This window comes from Daldinia loculata (genome assembly GCF_022478755.1).
Source record: "Daldinia loculata strain CBS 113971 unplaced genomic scaffold F4817scaffold_35, whole genome shotgun sequence".
Classification (NCBI taxonomy): Eukaryota; Fungi; Ascomycota; class Sordariomycetes; order Xylariales; family Hypoxylaceae; genus Daldinia; species Daldinia loculata.
The window spans coordinates 351,257-370,073 of NW_026054889.1; the positions used below are offsets into that span (position 1 = coordinate 351,257).

The 18,817-nt window shown below is 46.9% G+C and overlaps 4 protein-coding genes across 4 annotated transcripts; 2 read left to right on the plus strand and 2 right to left on the minus strand.

Moving 5' to 3' along the window:
- Positions 1 to 133: 133 nt before the first annotated feature.
- On the minus strand, positions 134 to 1,977 carry F4817DRAFT_160847 (NAD(P)-binding protein). Its single transcript, XM_049298085.1, has 2 exons — positions 1,395 to 1,977; positions 134 to 1,290 (listed from the first exon to the last, which is right to left on the minus strand). The coding sequence occupies exons 1-2, from the start codon at positions 1,587 to 1,589 to the stop codon at positions 274 to 276; spliced, it is 1,212 nt and encodes a 403-aa protein (XP_049157722.1). The 5' UTR covers positions 1,590 to 1,977; the 3' UTR covers positions 134 to 273.
- A 718-nt stretch (positions 1,978 to 2,695) lies between these two features.
- Positions 2,696 to 5,317, plus strand: F4817DRAFT_366367 (putative cation diffusion facilitator family metal ion transporter). Its single transcript, XM_049306976.1, has 7 exons — positions 2,696 to 3,176; positions 3,233 to 3,282; positions 3,341 to 3,385; positions 3,455 to 3,602; positions 3,655 to 3,920; positions 3,975 to 4,289; positions 4,377 to 5,317. The coding sequence occupies exons 1-7, from the start codon at positions 3,092 to 3,094 to the stop codon at positions 4,779 to 4,781; spliced, it is 1,314 nt and encodes a 437-aa protein (XP_049157723.1). The 5' UTR covers positions 2,696 to 3,091; the 3' UTR covers positions 4,782 to 5,317.
- A 6,146-nt stretch (positions 5,318 to 11,463) lies between these two features.
- On the plus strand, positions 11,464 to 16,412 carry F4817DRAFT_342151 (folliculin-interacting protein N-terminus-domain-containing protein). The gene has a single exon (XM_049303874.1). The coding sequence runs from the start codon at positions 12,188 to 12,190 to the stop codon at positions 15,827 to 15,829; it is 3,642 nt and encodes a 1,213-aa protein (XP_049157724.1). The 5' UTR covers positions 11,464 to 12,187; the 3' UTR covers positions 15,830 to 16,412.
- A 161-nt stretch (positions 16,413 to 16,573) lies between these two features.
- On the minus strand, positions 16,574 to 18,352 carry F4817DRAFT_342153 (histidinol-phosphatase). The gene is made up of 2 exons (XM_049303875.1): positions 17,644 to 18,352; positions 16,574 to 17,580 (listed from the first exon to the last, which is right to left on the minus strand). The coding sequence occupies exons 1-2, from the start codon at positions 17,803 to 17,805 to the stop codon at positions 16,804 to 16,806; spliced, it is 939 nt and encodes a 312-aa protein (XP_049157725.1). The 5' UTR covers positions 17,806 to 18,352; the 3' UTR covers positions 16,574 to 16,803.
- Between the last annotated feature and the right edge of the window lie 465 nt (positions 18,353 to 18,817).

Consider the following 18,817-nt stretch of genomic DNA (forward strand, 5'->3'; position numbering starts at 1 on the left):
TTTTTTGCGAACAAAACAGTACGTACCTGCATTACCACCTGTAGGTTACCTACCTATGTACCTATGTACCTAAGGTACCTGGTAAGAAGTACCTCCATTTTCGGGGAACATGGAATTTTCAATCTTCACTCCACCTTAACATCCCCCATATGTATGATCCAGTTCAGCACTTGCATTATTCGATCGAATTATTCGACAGGGCAGCTTAGAAATACTTCATGGTCGTATGATATAGATTATCTGGCTACCTCGTTAGGTACCTAAACTACCTGTCTAAGTCATAACGAGGTCATCAAGAGGGCAGTCCCGTTCAACAACCTGGCTTTTCATCTTATCCATCACCACTTTCCAGGTCAATTCCATTAACCTATCCCCGAGTGCATCGTCCTGCGCCAGCTTACTTCCCGGCTCCGGCACAGCTGGCGGGCAAATGTATTGGCCCGAGTCCCCTGTGTATGTCGCGGCAAACATAGTTGATACGGCTCCTTGGAATTGATCCTTTTTAAAAGGCTCGAGGCCGACGGCCATCGCGCCCAGCGGGAAAGGTTCAAAAATGTCTTCTTTGCTCATCTTTGTACTCACGAATCCCGGATGGGTCGCATTCATGAGTATGTTGGGATGACCCGCGTTCGTCACCTTCCGAGCAAAATATCTAGCGTATAGGATAGCCGCAAGTTTGCTACGTCCGTATTGTGCATTAGGACCAAGGTCACGGTTCAACTCCTCTAGGCTCTCAAATTCTGTGTCGCTGGGCGTTGATTGGTGCATGTTACTCGCCTGGTTGGATATGCGAACAATATTACCTTTCTCTGCGGTCTGCTTCATTAATGGAAGTAAGCGAGATGTGAGGATCACATGGCCAATATGATTAACGGCCATGTGTCTATCGACGCCATAGTCTGTGAGCTGGTAGGTCATAATCCCCCGTCCTGCGTTATTTATCAGGATATCCAGTCTGTCGCTATCCTTCGCGATCTCTTCGGCCATCTCTTTTACTCTCTCCCAATCTGATAAGTCGCACTGCATCCACTTAGTTCTATCCGCTACCTCTTGGCCCATATCTTTTGCGATGGCTTCCTTAGCGCCCTCCACAACATCTTCAAATATGGAAAGGATATAAACTTTAGCAACGTTGTGCTTTAGTAGTGTATAAGTACAGCCATAGCCGATACCTTCGCTCCCGCCTGTAATTACGGCTACCTTTCCCGTCAGGTCAGGAACTTGGTCCAAACTGAATGGGTGGGTTGTAATATCATGAGCCTTGCCACCGAAGTTTTCTCCGATGGTATTCTAATGACAGTGTCAATTAACTGAAATCCCCCAGAGTTCTCTATTCCTAGCATTGAAGGAGACAGGCATTATGCAGCCATCCGCCATAAGCCATGAAGACATACCTTGATGGACTTCATACCTTCTAACAGTGTTCCCTGTCTCGACGTAGCTTGTCGAGTAGCCCACGTCGAAAATGTTGCTAAACTCGAGGCAGTTCTCAGTGAATGGATCAAAGAGTAGCTCAAACGATACACGACGGGACGGGCCGGAGAGGCTCGGGAGAGTACACCACCGAACATGTATAAGGAAGCCTGCATTTGAATACCTTATAAACAATTTTTTATAGGAGTACTTACAAATCACGATAGATTACGCCTGGTCGACCGCCTTTCTAAACGATATCAGCCAGTCTCGTAGAGAAGACTAGTTTACCCTCTATGAGCATTGCTATTTCCAAGCCGTCATCGATCCCCATGTTGTGGTCATCGATATTATTTTGTTCTTGGCGTTTTTGTATATTCCGCTTCACCATGATGTGTTGATTCGGTATCCTACGTCACAAATGTAGCGCAGTGTTAGTCCAGCTTACCAGACTAATACATCTCGTCTTGCTTGATCTTATGTAACAGGTACCTAAAGTAGTGAATCAAAACCTAGAAACTCTTAGTCCCGCGAACCATTAGAGACGGTGTTAGGATTGAATTACATATGATATTATTTCGAACGATGACATTAGATAATACTTCTTATTCCAATGGCCATACTGCCCGGACTGCTAACGTATTATTCCCCGTTTGGATGCACAGACCATCACCTCCGGGTGTTTCTTCAGTCTCCATCTACAGTGGGTATCTAATGTGACCCTTGAAATGCTTGTATTGCACGACGGTGGCAGTATGTACCTAAGCTTAGTTGGAGAACAAAGAAAAGAATAGAAAGAAATGCAGTGCTACCTACCTTGCTCTGATTTTCAATATGAGGTACCTAAGCATCCTCTATCTTCGGGAAATAGATCTAGATGCAGCTGCAGCTGAATCTAGCAGTTTGTAAGGTACAGTTGCCGATTTATACCGATCCGGTGAGCTGGAACCGTCCGACGAATTCTGAGAGGCCACGACACTGATACTTCTCAGGGTCCGCTATGACTCTCGGGATACCACATAACAATCAAATATAAGAGCACATCGCGCACATCGCGCACATCGCGCACCTATCCCTAATGATCTGTCGCCCCCTTGTTCTGCAACATTCGGTCTACGGGGCCAGCATATATACATATCAGGCGAATATTTTTCCTTAGCGACGAAGAAGACAACACGCATTTGCCCATATTATATCTTACCTTACCGTCAGTGCAGGGATTATCCCCAATCCCCTGGAGCAACCCCTGTTTCGCTGTTGATTCGAAAGAACAGGGGTAATCAACAGTTTCAGTATGATCGACGGCGGAGTGTCCAATACTCCAGTCAATTGATAAACGGACAATTCTTCTCAAGGTCCACGTCCGAATGATTTTGTTCTTTTATGCTTTATTTGATGATTCAAGTGTCATACAATTATGATTCGCAAGTGACTGGAGGCTGGGCATATAGATACCTTTCTCATCGTCTATATAAGTCAACGGACGAATCGACATCTGATAATCAATTGGTTACCGCTAAATATCTCGGTTCACAAGAATTAGTACATATTTCGGCTTTAACCGCATACCAACCCAAATACGAGTTGTAGCCCGTAGCCTACTTTTATTAATATCAACGATTTATCGGACGACATCGCTTCCGACTCTAGACTCATTTTCCGACGAAGTTTACCGATCATGGCCGCGTTCAAACTCTCGTCAAAGCAGAAGCTTTTTGCCATAATCGGCATTTCCTTTTGTTTTTTTATTGCGGAACTGGTCGGTACGTTATAGAGACGAATTTCTCCGGAATCTAAACTCGGGCTAACCATGTCACAGTGGCCTTTTCTACCAAATCTCTGGCTCTTCTAGCGGATGCTTTCCATTACGTACGTCATATATCTGCTTATATGTTCGACGAAGCTATGCTTAAACCTGTTCTACTAGATGAACGACCTCATCGGCTTCGTTGTTGCCCTGGCCGCTATCATCGTAAGTTCAACCAGCGCATATTAGAGTATATTTACATACCTAAACTAGATCAGCTAACCCAGACACCAGATCTCGGAGCGTGCAGCCTCCCCTGACAACTTCTCATTTGGTTGGGCACGTGCCCAGCTACTCGGTGCCTTCTTCAATGGCGTCTTTCTGCTTGCCCTCGGTGTATCCATTTTCCTCCAATCGATTGAAAGGTTCATAAGCGTCGAACGTAAGTCATACCTCGTCCTAAGATGCTGCTATATGTTAACAACTCCGCGCAGCTGTTCAGAATCCCGAGCTCGTACTTATCATGGGTTGTGTTGGGTTGGCACTAAACATCATCAGTGCGACGTTACTGCATGAACATCACGGCCACGACCACGGAGGGCATGGCCATGGTCATGAACAGGCACAAGGTCATGAACATGCTGAGAACCACGAACACGACCACGAACACGACCACGACCACAGCCACGTTAATATCGAGGCTGGCGGGCAGCCAAGAGAAAGTTCGGGCGACTATGATCAAGACGAGATTCCCCTAACCGTAAGTTGCTATCAGTTTGTTCGCCCTCGTCTCCCGTTGCTAAAGTAAACGCAGCCTATAAGTGCCCATGCCGAGCATCGGCATACCATCGTGAACCTTCAATCTTCAGGACGAGACCTCGGTATGATGGGAGTCTTATTCCATGTCATTGGTGACGCATGTAATAATGTCGGAGTTATCATCGCGGCACTCGTCATCTGGCTTACGACACCCGAGAGCCGATTTTATGCTGACCCAGGCATAAGCATGGCCATTGCCATCATGATTTTGGTGACATCCATCCCACTTGTGAAGAACAGTGGCAAGATTCTCATGCAGAGCGCCCCGACGGGCGTAAATATTGACGACGTCAAGCATGATCTGGAGAAGGTAAGCCATTCGAAAGAGTTATTCGTGATTCTACGGCACCAAGCTACTGAAAATCTTGCATAGACTAACACGACATGATGAGTACAGATCCCCGGTATCCAATCTGTTCACGAACTACACATCTGGCGCCTGGACCAGAAGAAAGCCATCGCGACCGCCCATGTCGTGGTATCAAACAATGATATGACTGACTTTATGAGCCGCGCGCGGACTGTCGGCGAGTGTCTACACGCCTACGGTATCCATTCAGCGACATTACAGCCCGAGCTTGAAACCCCAACATCGACATTGTCCATCAATAATAGCAATAGTAGCCGTAATAACATAAGCATTGCCGCGGAAGATTCCGCGGTCGCAACCGCTGGAACTGGACCATCCTCAGGGGCATCGATTAGAAGGCGACGCCCCGAGATATCGGCCCCATGCCAGATAGCATGTGGGAACCTATGCGAAAACCTGACTTGTTGCAATACAGGTGCCATGCGGATCTAAACGCTAACAGTATAATGGTACTCAAGTTGCGCTATAATGTTTAGGTAGATTTAGCTATGAGACGGCTATATACTATATAGACTTATAATTAGCAATACTAAATCCGTACGATATTTATATAATTAACCTAAATGAGATAATCACCTCTACGACACTTGGGCACTATCTTCGAGCTTTATAATAGTGAAATAATCTACAAATCAGTCTTTGACCCCGAAAGCTTCGAGGATACGCGATTATTCTTCATTAGAATATCCCACAATAGTCAAGTCTTGTAGCTACCATCTCTTCTGCCACAATCCGAAATGCCTATAAGCCACTCTACAACTTTTGATACCGTTGCTTTTTGCTAAAGCCTAAGGTGAAATATGAAGGCCCCGTATCTTTGCCAACATCTGCTAGCCTCAAACCCGAGCCCGTGGTCCCGGTTTGCGATATATCCACGCACTTTGGGGGTGTCGGTCCACGGGGTTTAGCTCTAGGTCTAGCTTAAGTTGCGGTAGATCCCCCGCACCAGACAAGAAGCTATGTTTCCAGCTTCACCTCTCGATACTCATGGTCGTGGGGTGGTAGCGTGGGGTCAGGGGTCGGAAACGTGGGGGGTTCCCGCCGCTTCGAACCCCTCAAAATCGCAATCCTTTCTTCTCGTATCTACCTACTTACATACGCATACATTAGTCTAAGAGGGAAAGGACCGGGAGTCGTAAACCTGCATACATCTGCAGTAGGAAAAAGCAACTCTTGCATATCCGGACTACCATCCTACCTACCTCATCAGGCATGTGCATGCATACGTATTACGTATACACAAGATCCCATTAACAACAACAACGACTATGACGTCGTGAGCTTCCTTATTCTGGTCAAAAGCCATCTTGGTCTCATTTCCGACGTCGGCTTCGTTCTCACATGGTTGGCTTCAGGTAGAGAGACAGATAATCTTATCAATCCATCCATCTACGCGCAATGAAACAAGCCCGTTTGGTGTGACAAAGATGGCGTGTGACAGTTTCCGCCCCCGTTGTTCGTCACCGCTAGATACGAGCTGACTGGTCGACAAGGAAATATTTCTGTCGACCTTCTCAAGTCGGGAAAGGACCCGAGCGACGGAGCCGTGATGAGACCCTTATTCCGTAAGTACACCCGACCTAAGTAACCACACCCATTTCCAATTTCATCCCCTTCTTTCGAACCTTATCTCTTTTCAGTTTCCTCCCCCGCGTCAAATCTTTCAGCCTTGCCGCGGTGACATTCGCGCGTGCTACCTACCGGCCTGCTTTGTGCATGCAGCTCCGCGGATGGTAGCCTACGTACGAATGACATACCCTGTCTGCATGATCCTTTCCTCTCGTTCCCTTCCCTGCAAGAACATGGCCTTACTTTTCGGAACCAGAACCGAGCAATGTCTGTGCCTCGACGTGGATGATACATATAGTAGTAACGCGAGACATCTGGCTGAAGTAGACGGGCGGGTCCGGCCCGTGGATGATTCTTTCCCATCATACAGCACAGGTTATATTTCTTTATAACTTATATGGGAATATTGTCCAATCACTATCAATAGATTGGGTATCTATATCACGAACACAATCATACCAAACCCCAATTTCTTGGCGCTATATAAACTGGTCGAGGACATGCAAAGTCCCAATATCCGAGACTTTGTTTTGCAGCGTTGCATGATGTACAGATTCGTACAATATTACTATGCAGGCGTCATGTAATTATATTTCCTGTCCGCCTTATCCACTGCCCCCGATACATATCAGTTCGCCGACATCCTGCCTCAGCCACTAGAGTTCCCGAATTAGCTTGTAGTGATCGATTATAAACCATGTCTAGTATTATAGCTAGGCGAATCAATATGAGGGTTCCAAAAAGATCAATACGAAGTGTTCAAGATCTTTCTGCTAGGCGCAGTTACCGCTAATAACAATGTACCTCCTTTCGTTTATACAGTCAACGAAGCTCACGACTTAAACTATTCGCCCCGATCTTTACTCCTATATCTTTTACTAGAAGTTACAGGTAGTAAATCTTATTTTATCTATCAAAGCAGAAATGGTATGCGTAGAGAGTCGGAGGAGGACCCGCATTTCGGACCCGGGCCATTTGTATTAGACCCACCCGGCCGGTGGTGGACACCAGTCCAACAGGAAGTCACGAAGCACGCCCCCAAGACATCATGCATTTAAGTCCAATATTAAACAAAAGGCTCTGCTCCATTTACTTCTCATACTTGAGATATGTTTTTTTTTTTGCGCATAGTAACGGCGGAAATGATATCGGCAATAGAATGTAAGAAAAATATTTCAAGGCTGACGTCAAACCTGGAAGCGGGGGTGTGGCTTTCTTTCATCATGGCGGAGACTGCCCTAGGTCTGTTCTGGTGATTCCGAAGCAAATAGTCAAAGATAATGAATAGATCATCTATATAATTAGCGAGAGGAGGGGTTATAATGTATTATCTAGCTAGGAAGTCTAGTAGATGCTGATGTATTTGGTACAAAGTAGTGAAATAACTACCTATGAAGCTATTAATCTTGATCACTGGGTTTGATTTTATAACTCATCGTAGTATGACATCCGACATTGCTTCATTCCCATGCGCTGTAACGTAAACATAGCGATGATCGTAATGTACTTGATAGCGGGGATAGCCTAGGTATTTCGATGGAATAGAGAAGTCACGAAGTTATTGCTATGGCCAAGTCGGAAACAATCAGGTTAGCGAGTCGAATACGTTTGTTGCTGGACGGCGTTATTCCGCATAAGCATATCCGATTGTTCCTATCTAAGGGATTAGTAGAGTCTGGACCTCTGACTCACATGAAAGAAAATAGGTACGGAAGAAATAAATAAGATATAAGGATGATACGGTATAACGTAGTCAAAATCATTTCAATATGTCGCCAGGAAACTGCTATTTGCTGGGGTCCGACCAATGACCTTGATAGGCAGAGACATGAAGTTGCAAGTTCCCGCTCAGTTAGATAACTACCGATCGTGCCTAGTATCTAATTAAGAAGTCCTAAGCTGTGATATGCTGGTCCAGCTTGACGATCTGCGGCGCAGTCAAGGGCACGGTCAACCCACCGAGAAATCCCGGCTCTAGTGAACTAGATAAAAGAAATGGTTCCCCATGCTCATCGGCGTCGCGCCGTGGGTATTCCGTGATTTCAGTCATGGTTCCGCACATCGCTATTACGCAAGCCTAGATATTGGGAGACTGGTTTAATGCTAGGTTCGGTAGCACTGATCTCACTCCAGATCTTCGGTTCAAATTACCGATCGAATTTGGAGGGGAGTAGATCACCCCAGGTGGTTGGAGTGTCTAGCAATATAATAAAGCTTGTACCATGCCATCGACGACTTCCGCTGGTGATGATGATGACAATGATAGTCTGGGGTAGTTTAGGTAGCCAGCAAGCGAGAGTAACCAAACAATGAAGATCTTGTTAGAGATGACATATACAAGTATAGCTCGACCCAGTGACGAGGGTATCCCAAATGACTAGGATCACGCGCTTGATGCAATACCTGTCTGGTCAAAGCGCCTCAGCAGCATAAGAGTAGCTAGGAACGTGAGGAAAAAAGCTTTTACTTTCCATCTTCTTCATCGGATGATCATCTAGAAAATAGCGCATCTAAGTTGCCGTTTGCTAGGGCTTCTAGAACTAGTATCTAATAGGCTGCCGATGTTGGGTCGGTATTCGAAGCGCGGAGCCTATGATAGCGTTCTCGGCGTCCAATAAGACCAACGACTCACGAGGACATACTTGAAGGCTACACCTCTAACCGATTTTTTTCCGGAGCGGAGCTCATTCAAATCGCGCAGCGCTATTCACCCGAATACTACCGTAATTCGGGAGACTAAAATTCAGGCCATTTGATCGCGGCGTGGCCGCGGTGTAGGTACACGTCAACCTTTTCCCTTACGTAGACCTACGAGATTAGTAGCGCCGGTACCTATATATGTATACTTATAGCTCTTATATATGTAATACCTAGAAGTTTTGATTAGCTACAAACTTCCAACCCATCGCTTGCCCTTAAAGCCGCAACGTGAAGAATTAGTAATAGGAACTTCGTTCGTATAGTCGAGGTGACCCGAGTGCCAAGATGAGGTAAGATGAGATCGGAAGACGTGTTCGACAAACATGACTGGATAAACCAAGTAGCCAAGAATCAACATGAGCATTCGCCGGCGGTAAATTATGACTTTGGTTCGTACATTGCGTTGCGTTACGGTACTTATCTTACGTCGGCTGGAATGAGTATCTCGATAATATGGGACCGAACTCTATGGCATCGGAATTTATGCATGCTAAATCGTATGCTAATTAGTCAGTAGCGTGACCTTTTCCCTCCCATCCCATTTTTGGTATCGGGCTAGAGATCTAGCCCTGTGGCTAGCTAGTCTCTATTACGTTATTAGATGGAAATAGAAATATATTGAGAGTTGCGTCGGATACGACACCACCGCTTGGTTTCGGACTTCTTAGCAAGCTGAGCCTCATCTCGGACCGTCTGGACCATGCTTATTTGTAGCACATGTACGACCGCCGCGTCAGCGGCGGGTGTTGCTTAAATGCAATATATCTATCCTGTCTTGGGGTTGGCATGGTGTGGTATAGAGAAATGCTCATGATCGGCTGATAGCTCCTATTTTGCCCTGCATTGCTTCCCTTGCTATCTTCTGAATCCTGAGATCGGGGTTCTCACCGCCGGTACTTCGAACTAGTCGTTTTAGAGACGGGAGAGCGATGGACAGACGGGGTATCGCCCGCACAACTTAGCCAACTTCTACGGGAAGGTAGCTTATACTAGTGACAGACAGCTAGTGTTCTAAAACCTCCAGAACCACAGAAGCATAATAAAATGCCAATGGTATGTCATACGTATACTAGCGAATAACGATGGTTCAACAGAGATATTGAACCAAGGTGCCCCCGGAAATGATGCATCCGATCGAGGCAATATCGATGGAGTGTACATATGCGAGGGACTACCTGAGTCGAGACTGAGGGGTCTCAAATAATGGAAAAGGTAGTAACGAGCGCGCATATATCATCATATGCGCGGTGCATACAGGAGACCTACAGGAGGTGATGGTAGGAATGTTGAAAGAAACAAGAATGAAGTCGCGTGTGCTCTTCCCGAAACAGAGATGAGCTGTGACCGCCTTTCCCGGAATCCATATTGCTACCTAGAAATGGAAATGAATACTATGTTGCTGGAAAGCTGTTGGATCGTGATAAATGATACAACTTAAGCCCGGTCTACAAGCTACACAGATGGACCGATGAAGCCCAATGACAAGACAGATAAAAAGTTGGAACAGCATTGGTGCCTTACGCACCGTATGATATATTTTATACTATATCCGATCTACTTTGCATACATGTACATAACCTAACATCAGCACATGCACAACCTGATATATAAGGTACCTTACCTAAAGTAGACTGTTTGTATAAACAATTGACACTCTTTAAAAGATGCGGATATATTGGGAGTATATGCCTACCTATATTTATCAGCTTCCTATGTTTAACTTACCTTTATGTGTGTTTTTTTCCCTTCCAGATGGCTGTTTTCCTCCTTGCTCTACTGATGTTAGTTCGGGACGTAGAGCTGACATAGAAAGACTCTCGGTACTGTACAACAAGCCCCCGAACATTGAACCATGTAAGTGACAAAACTACATAGACATGGAAGAGCTAAGAAAAGCCATCTAATGCAGCACTTGCATGCGTACCCGCCTATTTGTGGGCAATGGCCTATTCTGTGCGCAAGTACAGCATCTGGGGATCCACCGGGCGCTGTTCTCTAGGGCTAGGGCGCTACAAGATGTACCTAGCGTACATCAGGTAGGCGGGCTGGCAGGTCAGGCTAGCGTCCACTGCCCCAGCCGTGCAACACCAGAACAGAACAGTTAAAGCTAATTGATTACCAACCCAAGCACAAAGAGGTCATCCATCTCTCTTATTCACCGCCAGATCGCATCGAATCCTTCAGACCGACTCCGGAACCAACTGTCTGGGAAGAGACACATCTGCAGTCTTCTCCCACCCTGGTTTCCAGTTTCGGGTCTGTCTGCGTTTGCGTTTGCGTTATGCCTGGAGTACCTGGAGTTGGTCTGGGGTGGTTAACTATTGGTAGGCTGTTAGGGTACTGTCGCAATACATTTTTAGATCTTCCATGCGATTTGAAATATCTGGGTACAAAGTGGAAGCTTCGAAGCTTCAACACTTGTACTAGGACCCTGCTTAGAAATTCGGCTAGAACAACTAGATGGGGACTGGAAGCATCGAAAACCCCACAAGTATATACCATGGTAATTGTGTCAGCTGTAATTGTGTGTATCGTTTCGCTCTTAAAGAATTGGTAGAAGTTGAGAAAAGTCGAGTAGATGTTCATCCAAGCACAGGTTCCTCTTAGCATTTGGTCGCACTTTGTTTGTATTGGTAAGGGTATTGGTGAGATTGGACGTCATAATCGGCAATGTTATGTACCTAAGGTAGGTAATCAATTGAATGTTCTTTTTCTTTTCTTCTTCTTCGTTCACACTAGGTACACTGTTATAAGTACCGAATAGCCGGGGTACCCTTAACATCGAAGTAGCGTACCTATGTAGCTACCTACATGTATTACATACATATATACATAGGTACATATGTACCTAACCTAAGGTAAGCTTCGAGAGAGGGACGATTTTAGCAACTTTTATGTAAGGTATCGTACCTTACGCATTACTCGTAGAAAGACGCTTCCTTTTTCTTACTCGCAATTTGCATCCTTTTACCAATTACGCGTAAATCTTCTAAGATTCATTTCACATCATCCCCAGATTTTACGTGTACCTTAGGTACTTAAATTTGTTTGGGAAAACGGTTCATTGAGTAACAACGTGTCCTCGAAAGCGACTCAACTCTGGGCCCCTGTCCGTCGTATCTATTCATCTCCGATTACGCACATTATCACGTCGCTCTCAAGCTTTCAAGCTTTCACGCTCTCATGAGTCTTCAACTAAACGCGTGCGACTTATACTTAGTTTGTCACTCCACGGCCTCGTGGCCTACGACGTTCCTTTAGATTGGATACCGTTGCCTTGTTCATATTCAGCTTTCAGCTCTCAGTTTGTTGTGGATTCGATTTCTTGTTTACTACCATAACTACATCATCTGACTCTCACCCTTGTGTTATCCTGCATCACTCAGAGACAACTTCGTTGCGCTTAGTTCAATGTCTTTCTACGCCATGGTCAACGCTGCGGAGGGCCCTTGCCACCGGATGGGTGCCTGTTAAGACATTGGTAGTTTCTACGACTCTACCTGCGTTGTTGATTACCTGGGTTAGGTATATATCCGGCATCTTGGGCTTTGAAAGCACCTAGAACCACAATGTTGGGCAAGCTGTTTAATCTAACGTCGGGAACGACTAGAGGTACGAATTCCCAAGAAGATTCTTCTCCGACTAAACCGTCGCCCGAATCGATACAGGAAGATGTTCATACGCGGAGTCTTTTGTTCCCGGATACGCAGGCTCTCTATTATCGTCAGGACCAGGTGTTTCCATTATCGTCCACGTCCGGTGTCCAACCCGGGGCTTCTGCAAGCCCCTTCGACTATGATAGCGATATTGATATCGACGTGCGTGATGTTCGCATCATAATCATGCAAGACGCTTTAGGCTCTGCTAGCCCCTCATTATTGTTTGACAGCAACCAAGCTCCATCACCTAGTTCACCAGTTGATCACCCACAGCCACCGAGTGCAGCTTCATCCTCCCAGTCGCTTATGCAGGATCTTCGACGTGCTCCTACATCACCGCGGAAGAGTAGCCTTGGACAGACCTCGAGGCCACTAGTTATCCAGCCTGGCAGTCCTCAACCCCGGCAAGGTGCATTTGATCGACGTGGATCCGCCCAGTCCCGCGCCTATAGTGCTGCGGAGACTGAGTCCCAGAAAGCTGCTAGGGAATATCGCGAAGAGTTGGCCAGCTTCTCCAGCTGTATCTTTGCTAACTCTGAAGTAATGTCTTATAAAGGGACATCGACAAAGGTTCACATCATTCCAAGCGAGCCGCGGCCATCTGCCGTCTCCAGCTCATACGTGGGAGATGGGCGAGGATCGATGGGGAGATCCAGTATGAGATCAAGCAGGTTAGCACAGTCTTTCACGTCAGAGTCGGCAAATGCACATTTCCAAGCATTTTCCGCGCCTCCCCGGCAGCAGGACCGCAGCAAGATTCTAGTGACCCGCCTGTTTCCAGTCAACTTACCAAATGATGATCTTGATTCGCCTGCGCAGGCCACAACTTCCTATAGCCGCTTTTCCGAGGATAGTGGAGGGTTCCCGTTTCCTTGTTCCCCGGACGATTCTAAGCCTAATAAGAAAAAGTCGAAGCCAATACAGAAGAGGACGCCGATGTATGCCGTCGCTTTAGTCCTTCAACTTCCTTCAAATCCACATAACGCCGTACCAGCAACTGCGCCGAAGCCCTTATTTCGAGGGCCAAGCTCTTATAATGAACAGGACTTTTTCCCTTCCTCTTTCGGATCCGCGCGCCGATCTGGGTGGACGATGATCGGTTCCGGTTTCGGCTCGGAATCATTTGAGTCGACATATAGTAACGATGTCGAGGATCGCATGGATGCGATAACTCAGCACTGGGACATCATTATGAGGACCCTTACCCATCTGCAATCTGTAGTCGCCACAACGTTGATCCCGATGCTGAAACAGGCGGATATATCGGCTCCGGATCCGTATCCCTCGAATGTATCTGCTCAAATCGCTCGAACATCTTCAGTGAAGAGTCGAAGAGACTCGGATGCATCTCAGATGAAACCGGCTAAGACAAACGCAAAGCTTGTAACACTACCTCCGAATTGTCTGGCGCAAGATCCACGCATTGGCCAAGAAATTGACGATGCTAAGATACGAATTGTGTCTGGTCTTCGAGCTACAAGAGTTATAACAGGGCAGGGTCGTTGGGGACCATGGAGGGAGGAGGCAAGATGGGTTGCAAAATGGGCTGGGACTAGGGAGCAGGGATTTTTCTTTTTCAATCTGTTGACGGCATTTCTTTCGACGCACACCGAATGGCTCCAAGCATTAGGTCCAGTTTGGTACCGGAGGCGACGTTATCAACAACAAAAAGTAAAAAACGAAGAAGATGCCTCCTTACCATCTCGCACGATTATAATCGCCAAGGACAAAATGGCTGCTAGGAGGTTGATATTCTTACTCTCCGCCTTCCTGCCTGCTAATCAGCAGCTACCCACAGTCCGCGCCCAGCGCCCAGCAACCTCCGCGTCAGTCGCAGCCTTTGGCCACTCGCCACCATCGTACATAGTACCGATCAATAAGGAAGAGTCTCTACGCCGAAAAATCAATCGGCGCCAAGGGCAGAGAGGTGCCTCTCATACGCGAAGTTTTAGTATACAGTCACAAGCTACGACGAGGTCTGTAACGGGTATCCCTGCGCAGCTCGCGCATCTCAGCATGGAGCTCTCTAACCAAGAACGTCGATCGTCGGATTTCATCAAGCCAGCGAATCTACCTATTATTGGGAACGATCTCAACACGCGAAAGAGCAGCGCCGCGACAGCCAATACAATCGTCCCGGACTCGGCTATTCCACACTTCTCTACAGTGCACCGGAGTAGTACCAGCCGCGGCACCCGACCAAACAGTGGTGGCAGTTTTGCCGCGGATGATTTAAAGCGGTCACTCAAGAGGGGCGATAGTACTGGCCACGCCAGCCGTGCGAGTACTGACTCTCGCCAAGGTTCCCGATGGGGAAGTGTGATTAGCGGCTTGTGGAGTACAAGACGACGAGACTCAACTGCTACTACTTCGCAGACATCGAACATTCTCGGCCATCCCGATAGTCCACTCACATCACCTACTCGAGCAACGGTTAGCGGAAGGGACAAGCTTTCGGAAATGGTTCGAGAAGCTCAGCTGCTCGATACGTCTACTAAGCAACAGGTAGAGGGTGAACATACCCCACTTCAAGAACCAGATACCCCTCGAAGATTAGAAAGTAAGCAGCTCGAGTCTCAGTCGAGAACCCCGGATCCCTTAGGTGCATACGAATCTCCCGTGAAGACGTCGATTAATGACGACGACGGAGTAATCGATGTGGATGTACAGTTTCCAGACTACCTCACATCGTTTGAAACCGCCGTTAGTTCGCCGTCTAGTAGTGGCTACCTCTCGACCCCTGGCCTAGGTAGTGGGCTCGAGGGCTTCGAACAGTTCTCTAGACTGGCCATTGATGGCGATGCTCCCTTAAATGTTGGCGGGTGGTTAAAGCGCTTTCACCCGGATTTCACGCTACAGGCAATCCCACCGCAGGGAGATCTCTTAGATGAAGTTCGAGAATCTCTAGCCGCAGAACCAACCCCTATAGCGCATCTTAATTCGATACCAGCAGAATGGCCTGCGGAACACTGGGTTGACGTAAGCAGTGCTATTATCGCTGATACAACCAACTTTACTATTAAACGGCTCCGCTATCGCCGTTTAGTCAAGCCTAAAATATTGCTTGACCGCAACACGGCCAGTTACCTATCGCCGTATGGCTCTTCTTTGATAACACCAGCGCTCTCGCCTTACGAACAGCCTATCAAGGATAAAATCGAAGAAGATGAGCTCTTTACCTTCGATGAAGCGCTCATCGATGCTGTGGAGAGAGTCATCGCCCACAGTAGTGATGTGAGCAAGGGAAGTTCAACTACGTCTTCACGATCAGCGAGCAAACGGAGAGAGAGAAGGGATAGTGAAGCTTCTCGAACGACAGAGCAAGAGGTCCCGACGTATCAAATTGACTTCCAGGAAGTACCACGCGCGGAATGTAAGATGGTTGTCTTATCTGCGTTGTCCGGAGTTGTACAGGACGTAGTAGACCAGCGAGAGAGAGAAAGCCAAAAAACGAACCCAACTATTCCTTACCAACTAAACCGCGAAAAGGAGAGCATATTACGAGCCGCAGTTAGGACATGGCTCGACAATGTGGAACTCACTGATGGATAACTTTCCAAATTTTAAATCTACAGCTTCTCCAAAAGGACATTTTCGTTTCTGGTGTCTTGAGAGGGGAAAATTTTAAATGATAATGATTAACGACTCTATTTTCTATCGCGTTTCGCGTTTGATTTGCCTCGAGGGCACACAACAGAGCGCGACATCGCGACAGAGAAATGCACGAACATGTACCACCACCAACACAGGTCTCATTTCCAGGGGAGGGAAGATTAGAAAGACGTATTTTCCGTCAAAAGATACCCCAATAAGTATGCATGCATTATTACACATTTTATTTCTATTATTACTTTTCCCCCCTTTCCAGTTCCAGCATTTCACGTTCGGTTCAGAGGGTGTGTTAACACCAGGGGAGTCTAACGGAATGGTTTAATGGATGGAAATTCCATGCATGATTCGCAAGTTCAGTAAACGGTGGGCGAGTGGGTGTCTTTTTAGCAAGGGGGGAGTGATTTTTGTCGCTCGACGCTCAAGTATTTGGTGCTGGGATGCTAAATGATACGATACCATGTGACGATGGTAGCATTGTTATTTATAAATGCTACACGCTATAATTTATATCCCTATGCTATGATTGTTTCCTTCAACCATAATATCTTAGGTGACATTATTTGTGGTAAATTACCAGGTAATCGGTATGTCCTTAGGTATTAAGTAATTAGGAATCTCGAGAGGGGAGGGGTTTGCAATAGCTAACAGGACTTACGAATTCCGTGACAGATTTTATCAACCCCATTTTGTGAAATCGGAATAAGAAAAATCTATTAGAAAACTGGCCTAGATTTCGCTTTGCCTTTGCTCTATTTTTACTAGCGGGTATATGGACAACCAACCACTCAACCCCCTTGTCTCCGGGCCGTTTTTACCTTCTTGGACCTCACGAAGCCCGCAAATGTAGCGTAGCCCCTTTAAAGAAATCTGTATTTTCTTCCCCGTTTCTTTTACTCGTGTTTAACCCCGACCTATCACCACTTACTTACCACGGCCCTAATGCTCTCCAGTGAGACTGCCACTTCCACTAACTTGGCCTTTTCATCCTTGGCTGATAGTCCCGGGTGAGGATCTCGCCGTAGAGTCCACAAGTTGGTTACGCCCAGACTAGCCAGGTACTCAAGCGCGCGACCGTAGTTAGTGCCTACCTGTGCGATGCCGTGGCTGTCATCCGAGAGCGTGAACCGCCCCCCTAATCGCAGCCACTCCTCGGCGATTGGTCGTGCCGGGTACGGCTCTACAAGCCCCTTGCGTAACGCACTGCTATTGCATTCCAACCACCCGCCGTACTCGGCTATAATTCGCAGGTTACGGCACACTCGGTCCCAGACTCCCGGCCAAGAAGTCCGCATGTCACGTCCCGGCTCCGAGGATAGAAGCCGCACGAGGTCGAAGTGGCCGACGATGCGCGGGTGGAGAGCTATGAGCATGGCGTGCTGCTGGTCGTAGTACCGCTCCGCGGCCAGCTCCTCAGTGCCCCCGGCAGAGGCGATGGCCCGCGCATAGTACGAGGCATCGTAGTCGATAGGAATCCCGTCAATGTGGTGCAGGCTACCGATGAAGTAATCGATGCTAGCATGAGTGGCGAGCTGCGTCACAATGGACGCGTAGGCGGGCCGCGGCCACTCGCCTTCGAAGCCGATCACGATGTGGATTTGAGAAGCGTACTTGATTTGCAAGCGTTGGGCCTCTATGAGGTATGCCTCGTGCCGCGGGAAGAGCACTGCGAGGGAGCCTTCGGGGTTGTCGAGCTGGAGGTGTTAGTTATATATCTATATTTATACGGACAAAAGATGGGCAATGAGATAACTTACTTCCTCGGGATATAGATCCTCAAGGGCGGTCCGCGGCATGTGCTCTGTGAGCCCGAGGGTGGTGTAACCAAGGCCGATGGCGTGTTTAACGATGTCTTCAAGCTGGTCTTTTGCGTGGCCAGGGCAGAACTGGCCCGAGTGGGAATGCATCGTGAAGGCCATGATTCCTTGGAGATATAATCTTGATAGTGATTGGTGTCACTCGGCAGGATTAGAGTACTAGTTGTGGTAATAGGAAACAAGGCTGATTATTGGGATTTGGGCAGCACTTATTTCTATCTGGCAGTTGGGTGTAAACGATTAATTTATAAAACAAATCCAACGATTTAACAACTTAATGCTATACCTGTCTGTTGGAGAATCGTAATATCAGGTCTTGATTATATGAAAATTCCGGTAACACGTTTGAGCAACACTTTATATTGAAGTAAGACGATGTGAATGTTGAGATACTAAAAAAACGATTCCATTAATTCGAGAATACAGTAACCTACCTAAGTACTTGCCGAAGTACTTAATGTACCTTCTTTATCTTATCCCCCGGATTCCGGCGGGAAGGGATGGTCAGGTACCTGGTTACCGTCTTACCTTCTTGCATTTTGGAAGCAGTCGTGGGTTGGCTAAGCTGGATTAGAACAATCTGATGAAGAAAAAGATAAGTTCGACCTCGCAAAAAGAAAAAAAGAAGAAAAAAAATGGTCCCTTGACTACGCGTGATTGTTGCTGTTAGAATACTTAGATTGGCGTATAATATATGATTTGTGATTGGTGAATTCACACTCCCTTTGTATACCTACCTAAGTATAGTAAGTAGGTACCATATGAATCATACATCATAGGCGCATTACGGGTCAAGATGTGGGACCTGCTAGCAGTACCTAACGTACTGATACTTATACAATGCCTCTGTTTATTGATGAAAAAGCTAGTTCGTAATTACTGACTACGACTACCTATAACTATAAAAAAAGGGGAACCCTACCTACTATAGAATTGCGGACTGCTTACCTCGGCGCACGTTGACACCTCGCAGTGGCGCGAATGCATTGTGTAACTACCTAGGTACCTAGGTACATATACGCACCCCCGCTAAAAACGTACATAGGACGTAGGTACCTATCGCCTTATCGCCTTTGACCGGGGCTGCCTGCTTATGACATCGCGCCCGTCAGTG

Excerpts from the sequence above, each read along its gene's own strand:
- F4817DRAFT_160847 (XM_049298085.1), bottom strand. The coding sequence starts at position 1,589 with ATGCAGGCTTCCTTATACATGTTCGGTGGTGTACTCTCCCGAGCCTCT. Across the intron at positions 1,291-1,394 it reads AAGGTATGAAGTCCATCAAG|AATACCATCGGAGAAAACTT; the intron begins GTATGTCTTCAT and ends CACTGTCATTAG.
- F4817DRAFT_366367 (XM_049306976.1), top strand. The coding sequence starts at position 3,092 with ATGGCCGCGTTCAAACTCTCGTCAAAGCAGAAGCTTTTTGCCATAATC. Across the intron at positions 3,386-3,454 it reads TTGCCCTGGCCGCTATCATC|ATCTCGGAGCGTGCAGCCTC; the intron begins GTAAGTTCAACC and ends CCCAGACACCAG. Across the intron at positions 4,290-4,376 it reads TCAAGCATGATCTGGAGAAG|ATCCCCGGTATCCAATCTGT; the intron begins GTAAGCCATTCG and ends TGATGAGTACAG.
- F4817DRAFT_342151 (XM_049303874.1), top strand. The coding sequence starts at position 12,188 with ATGTTGGGCAAGCTGTTTAATCTAACGTCGGGAACGACTAGAGGTACG.
- F4817DRAFT_342153 (XM_049303875.1), bottom strand. The coding sequence starts at position 17,805 with ATGGCCTTCACGATGCATTCCCACTCGGGCCAGTTCTGCCCTGGCCAC. Across the intron at positions 17,581-17,643 it reads AGGATCTATATCCCGAGGAA|CTCGACAACCCCGAAGGCTC; the intron begins GTAAGTTATCTC and ends TAACACCTCCAG.